Source organism: Psittacula echo (genome assembly GCF_963264785.1).
Source record: "Psittacula echo genome assembly, chromosome: 23".
NCBI lineage: Eukaryota > Metazoa > Chordata > Aves > Psittaciformes > Psittacidae > Psittacula > Psittacula echo.
In genome coordinates, this window is record NC_137748.1 from 5,936,688 (window position 1) to 5,950,167 (window position 13,480).

A 13,480-nucleotide genomic window follows, 5' to 3' on the forward strand; every position below is an offset into this window, starting at 1 on the left:
CCTGGGCCAGCGCCTCAGCGCCCTCACAGGGAAGAGCTTCTGCCTAAGAGCTCATCTCAGTCTCCCCTCGGGCAGGTTCAAGCCATTCCCCTTGGCCTGTCCCTACAGGCCCTTGTCCCAAGCCCCTCTCCAGGTTTCCTGCAGCCCCTTTAGGCACTGAAGCTGCTCTAAGGTCTCCCCTTCAGGAGCCTTCTCATGTCCAGGCTGCCCCAGCCCAGCTCTCTCAGCCTGGCTCCAGAGCAGAGCTGCTCCAGCCCTCGCAGCGTCTCCATGGCCTCCTCTGGACTCATCCAGCAGCTCCACGTCCCTCTTCTGCTGTTCCCTAGAGCTGGACCCAACACGGATCCCAGCTGCAGATCCCTGGTAACGGAGCTCCAGGCTCTGCCCTGCCCCAGGATGCTCTGGATCGCGCTGTTTGTTGTAGGAACACGAGGAGCCCCATTCCCACAGCACACGCCTGTGTTTATCCCTGTTTTTCCCTCCGAGTGAACCAGGAAATCTGTTGCCATCGGCTCCCTTTCTCACACCATATGCTGAGCGCGCCTGCGGCCGCCAGATCCCAAAGCAACCGTTTCCATCCTGTCTTTGGTGCTTCGGGAGGTGGCTTTGGGGGTTCGCACCCTCCAACCGCTCCAAAGGTGGAAGGAGGCAGGAAAACGGCTGCAAAAGGATGCATCTGGGCGCTATTTGGCACCAGAGTGGTTAAAACGTGATGTTTTCACTGCACAAGTTTGCTTTAAGGGGGAATTCGGTCCCTGAGTGCGGTGCAATCCAGGCGTTATCACTCCGCATCATTCCCTTCTCCCGGGAACTCTTCACCACGGCTCCTGGAGAGGCTCCAGCGCCTCTGGATGCTCCTCCCACATTAAGGACACCGGTTTCGGGCCTCGCTCGGGGTTTTCCTGTGCCAGGAGGGCCCAGAACATCCCTGAGCCCGTCCCTGCTTTCCCAACTGCGGGAGCAAAGCGGGACCCGAGGTCCCAGCTCCAATCCCTGCTCATCCGCACACCCCATAGAGGAGAGCTTCGGAGCAACTGCAGGAACCAGAGCCCATCCTGCAGCTCCCAGGGAACAACCACGTCCCGGCTCCCTCGGGGCCAACAATGGGACCCGGTCCCATCCCACTGCCCCCAGCCCCACCGCGCACGCGCAGGCTCTGGCTGTACCATCCCGCACGACACAGAGGGGTGTCTGAAGAGGGAAACCGCGTCTTTCCTTCCACCTCCAGAGCCTCTACGCTCCCGGTCGCCCTCAGCCCCCACAGCCTCATCGCCGCTCTCCCCTCACCTCGCTCCGCACCGCCTCGGTGCTGCGGGGCACGGAGCGGAGTGCGGCCCAAGTGGTACGTTCCGCTCCCCGCGGCGCCGGTACTGGGCGGGACCGGCCCCACGCCTCTTCCTCCGCGCCCGGCCGCAGCCATGAGGTGAGGGGTAGCGCTCTGCGGGGCCCGGGGCGGGTACAGCGGCCATGGGGGGGGATCCGGCGGGGAGCGGGGCCTGGGGTCTCGGTAACGGGGGGAGGCTTCGGTAACGGGGATCCCGCGGCCCTGGGGCGGCTGCGGCCTCCGCGGGGGAAAATGGCGGCCGCGGTGAGGGGAGGGGGAAATGGCGGCTGAGGAGAAGCTGAGGGAGGGAGGAGCGGGGCCAGGGCAGGGCTCGTCCTCTTGTGCTGGGCACTGAAGGGACATTGAAGTGCTGGAGCGGGGCCAGGGAAGGGAGTGGAGCTGGAGCAGGGCCTGGAGCACAGTGTGATGGGGAAGGGCTGAGGGACCTGGGGGGTTCAGTCTGGAGAAGAGAAGGCTCAGGGGGGACCTGATGGCTCCCTACAAGTGCCTGAGAGCAGGATGGAGCCAGGAGGGGCTGGGCTCTGCTCCCAAGGAACAAGGGATGGGACAAGAGGAACCGGCCTCAAGCTGCACCAGGGCAGGTTTAGATGGAGCTGAGGAACAATTCCTGCCCAAAGGGTGCTCAGGGCAGTGCTGGAGTCACCATCCCTGGGGTGCTCACACGGTGGGGATGAGGCCCTGGGTGAGGGCTGGGTCGGGGGTGCTGATGCAGGAGGTGTTTGCAGCATGCTCCGGCTCCAGAAGAGGTTGGCCTCCAGCGTCCTGCGCTGCGGCAAGAAGAAAGTGTGGCTGGATCCCAACGAGACCAATGAGATCGCCAACGCCAACTCCCGTGAGTGCCCTGCCCGGGGTGCTGGGACACTGGGAGTGTGAGGGAGCCCAGTGACAGGTCGCATGGGGTGGGTTTGGAATGGGGGGGGCTGCAGTGATGGAGAACCAGGAGCACGAGGCGGCTTTGGGAATGCAGGCTTGGTGCCTGTGCTTCCCCCCGGTGCACGGTTGGTGTTGGAGATGGAGGTTTTTCTCCGCAGGGCAGCAGATCAGGAAGCTCATCAAGGATGGGCTCATCATCCGCAAGCCCGTGACCGTGCACTCCCGAGCCCGGTGCAGGAAGAACACCCTGGCCCGGCGGAAGGGCCGGCACATGGGCATCGGTGAGTCCATCGGAGCAGCGGCCTCCACGAGGCTCCTGGCAGGGCCTCCGCTTGCGCTTTGTGTGCATGGTGTTGAAGGTGCAGGAATCCGGCTCCATTCCCACCCTGTTTTCCCTCTCCAGGCAAGAGGAAGGGCACGGCCAATGCTCGCATGCCCGAGAAGGTGACCTGGATGCGGAGGATGCGGATCCTGAGGCGCCTGCTCCGCAGATACAGGGAGTCCAAGAAGATCGATCGGCACATGTGAGCTGGGCCCGGGTGGTGCCAGAGGCGTCCCCACGGAGCACGGCACCAGGGATGATCCCAGCAGGAGGGATGAGGGGGTCTGGGGCTGCCTCCCTGAGCCCCGTTTCCTTCTGCTCCGTCAGGTATCACAGCCTGTACCTGAAGGTCAAGGGCAATGTGTTCAAGAACAAGCGGATCCTCATGGAGCACATTCACAAGCTCAAGGCGGACAAAGCTCGCAAGAAGCTCCTGGCGTAAGTGCTGCATCCACAACTGGAGTGATTCTGGGGGGGTTCTGCTGCTGGTGGCTCCTTCTGGGGCCCGGCTGAGGAATGGAGCCAGAATTGGGCAGGGCTGGTCCAAAGATGAGCTCTTAGGCAGAAGCTCTTCCCTGTGAGGGTGCTGAGGCGCTGGCACAGGGTGCCCAGAGAAGCTGTGGCTGCCCCATCCCTGGCAGTGTTCAAGGCCAGGTTGGACACAGGGGCTTGGAGCAAGCTGCTCCAGTGGAAGGGGTCCCTGCCCATGGCAGGGGTTGGAACTGGATGAGCTTTGAGGTCCCTTCCAGCACAAACCATCCCCTGCTTCCATGATCCATTGATGCAGCTGGTGCTGGAGCAGCGCTTGCTTCAGGTCTGGGGGAGCAGGAGCCAGGGTGGAAGCTCTGTGGTGATCCCCACATGAACCAGCTCTTCTCTTGCAGTGACCAGGCTGAAGCTCGTAGGTCCAAGACCAAGGAGGCTCGGAAGCGGCGCGAGGAGCGGCTCCAGGCCAAGAAGGAGGAGATCATCAAGACCCTCTCCAAGGAGGAGGAGACCAAGAAGTGACCGCTGCTTGTCTTGTGCGCAGGGGATCCTCCATCCACGAGCATCCAATAAAGCTCCAGAGCCCCGACTGCTCCCGCGGAGTCTCCCTCTTTCTCTCCAGCATGTGTGGAATGGGAAGAGCTCCTGCTCCTCACGTTGGTGCTTGTCAGGGACAGGCTTGGGGTGCGCTGCAGCCACACAGGGGAAGGGACAGGAGGGAGCAGGGGACCCCCAACCCTCACCCAAGCAGCTCCTCACCCCTGTGGGTGCTTCGAGGGACCACCCCCCACAAGCTTTTATAAGCTGGTTGAGCCCCACAGCCCCGTCCATCACCACCCAACCCCTCCCGTTCTCACCCTTCATCCCCATCCTTCCCCCTGCCCCCAAGCACAGAATTCATCTTCAGAAGACCTGTTTTAAACCTCATTTTTGGGGTCCATCATCCTGAACCTCATCTCCCCCAAACCCCCACGATGCCACATCCATAGGGGACTCCAGGAGCAGGGATCTGTTCAGGTGTCTGGTTTAACTGAGCTCTCTGACAGCCCCAGCCCCATCCCTGTGGGAGCAGCTGCAGGAACGCGCTCGGAAGCGCTGCTGCAGGTCTTGAACCACCAGAAAAGCCTCATTTGGGGTGGAATTGGGGCTCCCTGGCCCGGAAGGACTCAGTTGCTGCCCTGGGGAGGTCCCTCCTGCTCCAGCCCAGGAGGGTTGAGGCAGCAAAAGCTGCTTCTCAAGGCTCTGCCCATGGACCCTATGGCACGGGCTGGGTGTCCGGGGAGGAGCAGGGAAGGGCCCTGGACTGAGGTCCTGTCCTGGGCCAGTAGATCCAGGACCCACCAGCTCCTCACCCCACCTCAACCACAGCTGAGCCCCAGACCTCAGTGCTTGATGCCCTCTGTGGCCACCAAACAAAGCCAAGCCCCAGCCTGGAACGCTGCCCTGTGTGCCGGGGTTGGGTTTTGCTCTACAAGTTCCTCCTGTGGTAAAACAAGAGCTTGGAAAATGGTGTTTATTGGTATTTATAAATACAAACAGAAAGGAAGAGTCCATTTGGAGACGGATTAAGTGACTTTCAAGGACACTGTCAAGTAGGTTCTGAGCTACCTTAATGCTGTCACCCTGTTTGGAAAACGACGACGAAAAACGCTTTGGGTTCTGTAGTCTTGGGAGTTTCCCCCCTTGAAAACTGGGCTCTGCCACAAGGAAAATCCATCCAATCTGGCTTGGAAATCCACGTCAGCTCTGCCCTGCCCCGTGTGAACTCGAGCTCTGCAAAGACCATGATGGCTGATGCTGCCCCGGTACCATGGGAAGCTCAGTTTGTCCTCGGCCACCCTGAAAACTCAGGAGAAGGGAGCTGTGCAAAGGGGAGGAGGAGGAATGCTCGTGGAGGAGGGAGGGAATCCACAGGGCTCAAGGGAGCTGAATAAAGAGAATGGATTAAAAGCCAGCTACAGGGGAAGGATGGGCAGCATCCTTGAGGCACCACAACGGGGCTCCTGTCAGCACACTGGGACGTGAACGCTGATGGGGTGAGGTAAGGGGAAGCTGGAGATGAAGGTGGGAATAAGTGACCCTTCTGCCTGCCCGAACTGCTTGGAAGGGTGGGAAGAGGGTGGGAAGCAACAGAAACCCAACCCTGAGCCTCAAACAGATCCCTCGTGCTGCGCCCCATGGAATGAAGGTGCAGCACCACTTCTGGGGCCAGGCTGGTGAACCAGCCCCAGCCAGAGGCATCCATAAACACTGGTCCCTTCCAGCCCGGGTGGGCCATGGCAGGAGGAGCACAACAACATCCCCAAACCTGTGACAGAGTCTGAGCTCTGCCCTATGAAACCCATCAGACCCCTGCCTGTTCGTGTTCCATACTGGGAGCAGCCGGGCTCATCCTGCTGCAAACACATCCCTTGGGAGCTGGGAAGCAATGGAGCAAACCCTCCTTCCATCCACAACACTTACCTGCGGAAGGGGCTCAAGCAGCAGCCCCCCCAGTGCTTGCACAGAGGGTGATGACTCGAGGTGTGTTTTCAGGCTGCTCCTCCCATGGTTGGGATTTCTTGATCAGGGCAACAAGCAGAAAGACTCTACCCTGCTTTTCCTTGGGGATGAAGGGAAGGAAGGCAGGGATTACAGTCACTGCAACAAGGGTTATCACTTGTTCCCCTATAGCAAGAGTTAGATCCTTGTCACTGGGAGGAAAACCTGAAATGCAGAAGAGATTTGGACACACAACCACTGGTCAGAAGGGGCCGAGGAGCCTCCTGCGGTGCAGCTCCCTTGTCCTTCAGCATCCTCTCCTACCAGGTCACTCCAGGCTCAGGCTGCTCCCGGTGGGAAGCACTCATTGAAACGCCTGAGTCCTGACTCTGTGGTTGGTGAAGCTCCAAAAGTGACTGAATTAAAACGTGTCAAATCAAACCCAAGCAGGATGCAGGGAGGGGACCCCCCCTGAGCCCGATGTGCCAAGTTTCGAGCTGGATCACAATGACCTAAGGAAGCCTCTGAGCCGGACGCTACAGAACACAGAAAGAGATGAACGTTCGCCGCAAGCATGCTCAGGGTGCTCAGCAGGGGAGCCCGGCTCAATCCTGTCTCCCAGCAGCTGCTGGCTCATCCCCTCACTGAAGAATGGACACAAGAACGTGGGGGGGTTCAGGTTTGTTTTCTTTGTTTCCCCTCTGGACAAGAGGCGCGGGGTTAAAGCGTGGTCCTTCCTCTCCCCCTTCCCCATGTCCAAGGGTTTCACTTTACTCTTCCAACCTCAACAGCAGTGACAGCCGGGGGTTCACCGCCAGCCTCCCCTCCTGCCCGCAGTGATTCCACCTGAGCATGCCCCGCAGCAATGGTTCCGAATGAGACCAATCCACCTAGAGAAAAAGCCAGGAGAGCTCCAGCTCCCACAGCGCAGAGTTCACCGGCTCGCTGGAGCACGGGGGGGGGTCTATATGTATGGGAATGGGTGGCTACAGGGGCACCACAGCCCTGCTCACTGCCCCTTGCAAATGACACTGGTATCGCTTTCCTTGGAGATCCTGGTGGCCCCCCCTGCTTCTACAAGGGGGCTGAAAGACTCAGTTTGCTGGAGGAGCAGGGCCGCTGTCATAGGATGATGCAGCATCTGCAGAAGCGTTGTCTGCTGCCTCCCACCGAGGGAGGTGGAGTCACAGGAGCGAAGTAGGCGTGGACTCTAATGTTGGGTAAATGGGTCTGGAAGGCAAACACAAGGGGGAAGGGGATAAAGAGAAGCTCCAAGAGGCCTGGCTTTGCTTGTCTCCAGGCTGACACAGAGACTGGAGTCAACTCCTGCAGGTGACCAATGTGAGCTCATTCTGTCACCAGAAAAGAGAATCACAGGGAATAAATAAGTGATGCCCTTTCCTCCCCCCATCACTCCTGGGGTAGCTGTGGGGAACAGAACAGCTCCTCCCTGTGCAGAGCCATGTCCTCTAAGAGAATAAAGTGCTACCATTGCTCCTCTTATACAGATCATAGTCATGGAATGGTTTGTGCTGGAAGGGACCTCAAGGCTCCTCCAGCTCCAACCCCTGCCACGGGCAGGGACCCCTTCCACTGGAGCAGCTTGCTCCAAGCCCCTGTGCCCAACCTGGCCTTGAGCACTGCCAGGGATGGGGCAGCCACAGCTTCTCTGGGCACCCTGGGCCAGCGCCTCAGCACCCTCTCAGCTCGAGATACAGACCGAGGAGGGGAGCACTGGGACACTGGGTGCTTTAGGTGATCAACAGCTCACGACAGAGCACCCTGGCTCTGTCCCCACTTGAGCCCCTGCAGCCTCCCCTGCACCGAACTGCCTGTAGTACAGGATCATCCCTGCTATTTATACAGGAAGGGCCAATCCAGTGCACTGCAATCTGCATGGAGGATATGAGGCAGTGGAGAGGAGGTGCCACTGCACACACTGCCGTGATGCAAGCTCTCTGCCCTCTGTTTAGAAGAGCAGTGCCACTCGTAAAACGACCACCACTACTCAATGGACACAGCAACCACCTCTTCCCTACCAGCCAACCCAAGCCTGTGAGCGCACAACAGCCACTGAACCAGCAGCTGATGGTCCCCAACCCTCCCTCCTCCCAGCGAGGCTCTGCTCCTTACCCTGAGTCTCTTGATGCCGGCGCGGGTGATCTGCTGGCAGTCGTACAGCTCTATCCTCTCCAAGCTGTGGCAGCTCTTCAGGTGCTCCAGGGAGGCGTCCGTGATCAGGGGGCAGTTGTCCAGCTCGATCACTTCCAAGCGGTCGTGGGCGCAGGCGCCGTTGCCCAAGTGCCGGATCCCATCGTCCGTGATGAGCTCGCAGTGGGACAAGCTCTGCAGCAAACACAGCCAGGGTGAACCGAACCTCCCCTCTGCAGGGTAAAGCCATTCCCCTTGGCCCTTGTCCCAAGCCCCTCTCCAGGTTTCCTGCAGCCCCTTTAGGCACTGGAGCTGCTCTAAGGTCTCCCCTTCAGGAGCCTTCTCTTCTCCAGGCTGCCCCAGCCCAGCTCCAGCCCTCACAGCATCACACAGGGCAGACTGAGCCTGAACTCCCCCATTTTCCCACCAAGAGGAACATTGCTTCCCCGAGCCAGGCCTCAGCTCCCCAGCTCCATAATAGAGGTGGGAAGAGTTGCAGTCTCCTCTCCTATGGATGTAAAGCAGGGACAAGAGGTTCTTTGGGTCAGGTTTCTAGCTGAACTCTTCCAAAGCCTTCACAGCACATCCTATGAAGGCAAAGACAAATCCCCACAGGCTGCACTTCAAATCCTCCTGTTTGTGGCACCAAAACCCCTGGAATTCTCCCTTGGAACACTCACCAGAACCTGGAGCCGTGGACAGTGTATGGAAAGCTGGATTAGTGTGCTGTCTGTGATCTGGAAAAGAGGAAAAAGCCCTTTTCAGGCTGGGTGCTTTGCTCAAGGCCTTCTCCCCTCCTATGACAGGAACGCTGCAAAGTTGGCCTCATCCATGGCAGAGTTCCCCTGTTCTGAGCCCCAATTCCAGGTTCTTGCCCTCCCTTATAGGAATCACCTCAGGTTTTCCTGAACTTCCTTAAGCAGCTCTCATGGAATAAGCTCACATGGAGCAGGTGAGCAGAGCTCCATCCCATTCCAACAGCTCTGATGCACTGCTCCATTGTTCCTCTTTATCCCTCAGGAAGAAAGAGGCTCAACACAATGGCTCCCGGAGGGGAACTGCCTGGGATGCCTTTGTTCAGAGCCCAGTTCTTCTTCTTCCTTTCCCGGGTTCACTTCAAAGCAGCTCCTGCCTGGACCAGTGCCACTTCCTCCTGTGATCTCCTTGGTTTCTGCCCTGTGCGCATCGGGAGCGCAGGATTCCGGGCTCGTGCTGTCCCCATGGCAGGAAGCAAACCCCGCTGCTTGTACCACAGCATCCCTTCCAAACCCATCCTCAGGGTCACGGGCTTTAAATGGGACCTTGAGGAAATCCAGCTCTTTTCCCTCTCAGTGCTCCCTGGAAGCAGTTACCAGCGTGTGGCACATGCCCTCCATGTGCCCTACGGCCACTATGAGAGCCAACTGCAGCACAGGAGGCAGGGACAGGGATGTCACCCCATGTCACCCCACTGCCTTGTAGCATGGGTAGTCCAGTTCCATTCCAAGCCGTTGCCATGTCCTCTATAACATCCTCCCTGCTCAAGGTGTCCTTTCCACACAGAGGTGACTTCCATTGTTCCCAGCAAGACACAGAGCACAAACCTGTTCTTGCCTTGTGCATAAAGACCTTACTCTGGGGCTTCACCTTGCGGCAAGGCTCACACTTCTATCACCTCTATCACTACTGAAGTGCTATTTTGGTTATTATTTGAGATTGATAATGAAATTTGATACTAACTGATACTGAGATATGAACAAAGGCTCAATCCCAAAGGTAACACTGTCTTATCCTAAACACATCCAGTTTCCCTGCTCAGGATCTGAAATCCAGGCCTCCTTTGGAGCCAATCTCCCACTCTGTCCCCCTCTTGCCACACTGCTGTGACTGTGCTAAAGGAGAAAGAGCCAAGGGTGGCAGCTCCTACCTGGACACACTCTTCCAGGTCCATCTTTTCAAGCTCATGGCAGTTCTAGGGACAAAGAGAAGAGCAAACACACACACTGAGTGCAGGGATCAGGCAGCAAACGGTACCACAACCACAATAACACAGCTCCTATTCAAACTGCAAGGTCCTCGCCATGAACATCACGGTGCTGCTTCTCTATGCCCAGCACCAAGGTACAGTAAAGGACCATGTAAAGGCACAGAAGTGTTCTAGTCCTAGCAAATGAGGGCAGTTAAATTGAGGGTTGCTTGCGCACAACCCAGGTTACTACAGCAGATCAAACAATGGGGTTTTTACCTCCATTGCCTACAGGATGCGTGGCTCAGGGCAACGGCAAAGATTACAAACAGCCCCAGTTCGGTGGCACAGCCAAGAGAAAGGCACCGGTCATTCACATCCATCACGAAAAGCAAGCAAAGACACTGGGGAAGGAGCACTTACCCTAGCTAGAGTGGTAAAGCCCACATCTGTTAGCTGGGAACACCTTGCAACTTCTAATATTCTGCACAGAAAGAGTTGAGAATCACCACGGTGCAGGCATTTGGCTTCTCAGAGCGTTTCATTACAAGCTCCCAGCACCCCAGGAAAGTTCTGACCCAGTTCAGGCTCTGCTCCCCGAAAGAATGGATGTGCCCAGAGCAGCCACCCTCCATACCTGAGGGCAGGCCACAGGGAGAGGGAACAAGGAGTCAGGCTACAGGGGAACGCCAAGGCAGGAAGGGCTGACCTGGGAGACCATAGAATCCCACAGTGGGTTGGGATGAAGGGACCTCAAAGCTCCTCCAGCTCCAACCCCTTGCCATGGGCAGGGACACCTTCCACTGGAGCAGCTTGCTCCAAGTCCCTGTGTCCAACCTGGCCTTGAACACTGCCAGGGATGGGGCAGCCACAGCTTCTCTGGGCACCCTGTGCCAGCGCCTCAGCACCCTCACAGGGAAGAGCTTCTGCCTAAGAGCTCATCTCTGGCAGGTTAAAGGCATTCCCAAAGGCGGGATCTCACCATGAAAAGGGTGTAAAACACAACAAAAGGTGGTGTAAAACACAGCCACCTGAGAGATGAGCACTGGAGAATAAGTATTTAATGCCATGATAGAAGAGTCTGAAGTCTTAAGAGGTGAACCATTTGCTGCTGTGACAACAGATAAGCTTGCTGGCAGGCACTTCCTGCTGAGGTTTCCTTCACAGTGGTACCAAATTCACTCACCTTTACAGGAAAAGAAGCCAACTTCCCTAAAGTGCATTATGGATTTTACCCTATGGAGCTTAACACTGTACAGCTGCAGCTGAACAGGAACACAGAAACCATTTGGAACTGAAATGATGCTTTACCTTCCTCTTTCGACACTGGTTTCCATGCATTTGTACCCGTAATGCTCTAAATGGGCTAGCACAGAACACAGTTGTGCTTTGTTTCCCCTGGAAGGCACCTATTTTGTGCCATTTAATGCAGCCACTCAGCTCTTAGGGATGTCAGAGAATAAAACTCTCTCTTCTTTCTGCACCTGGGTATTTGCTGCATTATAGTGAAGTCCTCCTGCAGAAACTGGTCCTAATAGAAAGAGAGTCTAAAAGATAACACAGAAGGAAGCAAGCACCTGCAGAGCTGCTGCTGGGAGCCCCACTCTGTCAAGCAGAGCGAGTTCGCACAGATTCCATCTGAAACCACCCAAACCAGCATGAAAAACCTGTTAACACCACACGGCAGGAGGAAACTGTGCAGTTCCCGTGTGTTCTCAGTACAACAGTCACCTAACCTCACCCGGTTTTCACCAGGGAACAAAAGCATCGTGGTGTAGAAGGAGCCTGCTGCCATTGGCAGCACACGTCAGCATGGCACGGAGCCCTCTTACCACTGCTTCACCCACAGGAGCTCAGAAACCAGGGGTTTGGGTACATCCATGACCCCCCCCAGCAAACACCTGCAGAAAGCTCAGTGATCAAAAGAGCCCTTTTAGAGAGGATTTCAGTGTCTATAAACAGGCTCAAACGCAACAGGACCACGTCACCAAGGTGGCTGGAGCTGGGGTAACTGTGCTGCAAACTTACCTAAGCCTTGGGCAGTTCTGTCCCAGGGCGTTCAGGATGGCATCTGTAATGTTAGAGCAGCCTGAAGCACACAAGGATTGCAACTTGTGGCATCCTCTGCATATTGTAATGAGACCATCATCTGTTATTTGCTACAAGAAAAACAACAACCACATCACAAGCCATAACAGCGCAGGTGGAGGAGCAAAGGCGCTGCTTGTGCTCCTGCTCAGGCTTCCAACCAGGCACGTCCCTGAGGCCGAGTTATGCTTCTTTTAACCCCAAAACGCATGCAGCTATTTCACTGGAGCAGCCGACGCAGGGTAAGCCACGCTGAACGTGACTTGTGAGCGTTGGGGAAGCGATTCCACACGCATGGAAGTGTTTCTGAGTGGAAGGGGAGGCAAGGTAACAGCGGGTCCAGACTCACTCAACAGGCAGAGTTACCCCCAAAATAAGCTACAGGTTTTCACAGCCTTGTAAAACTACACTTCAGTGGTCTGGGACCAAAACCGGAGCTGGAAGAGACAGCAGCATCCCCAGGCACACGGGGTCCATCCAGCCCCACATGCTCTGCAGCGGGATGGCAACAGGGCACAAATCTGCTCCAGATGTGCTCTTCCTTGTGTGGGGCTGGGAGTCTGTGTGGGCGAGCGACACAGGCAGTGGGATAAGGGAAAAGGGATAACGGGGGGCAGAGGCTGTGCACACTGAGGACCAGGTTAAACCTCACTGGACTTTCAGAGGCAGCCAGACCCAATTCCCACAGGAAAACACCAACTTTTGGGACTAGCATTGCTTCGTTTAACAGCAAGTCTATGGGCTGGTAAACCCAAGCTCTGGAGGGAGAAGAAGCAGAAACTGAGCAGAACTTGGCGTTTTCAGGTAAGGAGATCAAGAACCTTATCAGTTTTCTCCTCCTTTCTTCCCATTGCCTCTTCCCAAGACCGCAGATACAGGTCTGGAACTTGCTAACAGCTCAGCCCCAGTCTCATGGATGGGCACTGGCCTCATAACTGCTAAAGCTACAAGTTCAACAGGACTGGGCAAGAACAGCCCTGCATCCCCAAAGGCTCTGCTCACTTGCATGGAAAAGGCAGAGCCTGTCCAGGTATCGCCTGCATCACCCTGGCTCCAGTTTGTGTGTGCAAAGAGCCCATTCCAAGTTCTTTTTTGGCAGAAACAGACATTTTTGGCACTGCAGAGTAACTGCTCAAGAGCCCTTTTGGGCAGGGAAAGTGCACTTCTTGGTTGAGCTTTATGAAGAGGCCCGAGGAGCTGCGGGCCCAGAGCAGCATCCAAGCATTCCAGGCCAATGGAAAGGATTTTTCCAGCTCCTCCTGCAGATGAAGCAGGGCAAAGAGACAAAACAACCGTGACAAAGCCAGTGCCGTGACACTGCTCTGGGGCTTATTCAACGTTACTGAATGCTCCCAACAAGCTGGGTTTCATCCATTGGTTTTGAAAGCCTCGTAAATTCCCCATTTCCCTGCCTGCACTGGTGCTGATGCTCCTGGGATGGAGCACATTCTGCAGGGTTCTGCTTAGAGATGGCCTCTACCAGCACCACACTGGGGCTGCATGGGGACATCACAGGAAGCTTTACTTACTAAGCATGTTTGAAGGTTTAAAGTGACCAGTTCAGGACAATGGGCACCAATGTACTTCAGAGCTTCGTCCTCGAGCTGGAAAGGAAAGAATCAGAAACTGAAGCAACGTGTTCATACTTGAAGTGAGCTACACAATAAAGCTTGGGGGATAATAAAGCATCTGTGGTTTGGATACCCACGGGGCAGAAGGGCAGTGCGCCCTTGGCTTTTGGTTTTTAAGCCCCTCAGGAGCAGGGTTCAGAGACCCCCAACACTTAAGT

The 13,480-nt window shown here is 56.5% G+C and overlaps 2 protein-coding genes across 3 annotated transcripts in view; one reads left to right on the forward strand and one right to left on the reverse strand.

The window, feature by feature from the left end:
* The first annotated feature begins 1,282 nt into the window (after nucleotides 1-1,282).
* RPL19 (ribosomal protein L19) lies at nucleotides 1,283-3,615 on the forward strand. The gene is made up of 6 exons (XM_080633627.1): nucleotides 1,283-1,423; nucleotides 2,071-2,177; nucleotides 2,377-2,499; nucleotides 2,622-2,742; nucleotides 2,868-2,978; nucleotides 3,425-3,615. Exons 1-6 carry the CDS (start codon nucleotides 1,419-1,421, stop codon nucleotides 3,546-3,548), a joined length of 591 nt encoding a protein of 196 aa, XP_080489753.1. The 5' UTR covers nucleotides 1,283-1,418; the 3' UTR covers nucleotides 3,549-3,615.
* A 905-nt stretch (nucleotides 3,616-4,520) lies between these two features.
* FBXL20 (F-box and leucine rich repeat protein 20) overlaps nucleotides 4,521-13,480 on the reverse strand; it is a 34,411-nt gene continuing 25,451 nt past the window's right edge. Inside the window, exons 9-15 of one of the 2 annotated variants that reach the window (XM_080633512.1) lie at nucleotides 13,221-13,295; nucleotides 11,632-11,762; nucleotides 10,027-10,087; nucleotides 9,565-9,609; nucleotides 8,339-8,395; nucleotides 7,641-7,853; nucleotides 4,521-6,737 (exon numbers count right to left, since the gene is read on the reverse strand). In XM_080633512.1, the coding sequence (XP_080489638.1) occupies nucleotides 6,630-6,737; nucleotides 7,641-7,853; nucleotides 8,339-8,395; nucleotides 9,565-9,609; nucleotides 10,027-10,087; nucleotides 11,632-11,762; nucleotides 13,221-13,295 (690 nt within the window). In that variant the 3' untranslated portion in view covers nucleotides 4,521-6,629. The remainder of the gene's footprint in view (nucleotides 6,738-7,640; nucleotides 7,854-8,338; nucleotides 8,396-9,564; nucleotides 9,610-10,026; nucleotides 10,088-11,631; nucleotides 11,763-13,220; nucleotides 13,296-13,480) is intronic. The other variant, XM_080633513.1, reaches the window with a different exon arrangement.

Bases quoted from the DNA above. Each gene is read 5' to 3' on its own strand.
- RPL19 (XM_080633627.1), top strand. The intron at 2,500-2,621 runs GTGAGTCCATCG...TTCCCTCTCCAG, and splicing joins GGGCCGGCACATGGGCATCG to GCAAGAGGAAGGGCACGGCC. The intron at 2,979-3,424 runs GTAAGTGCTGCA...CTTCTCTTGCAG, and splicing joins GCTCGCAAGAAGCTCCTGGC to TGACCAGGCTGAAGCTCGTA.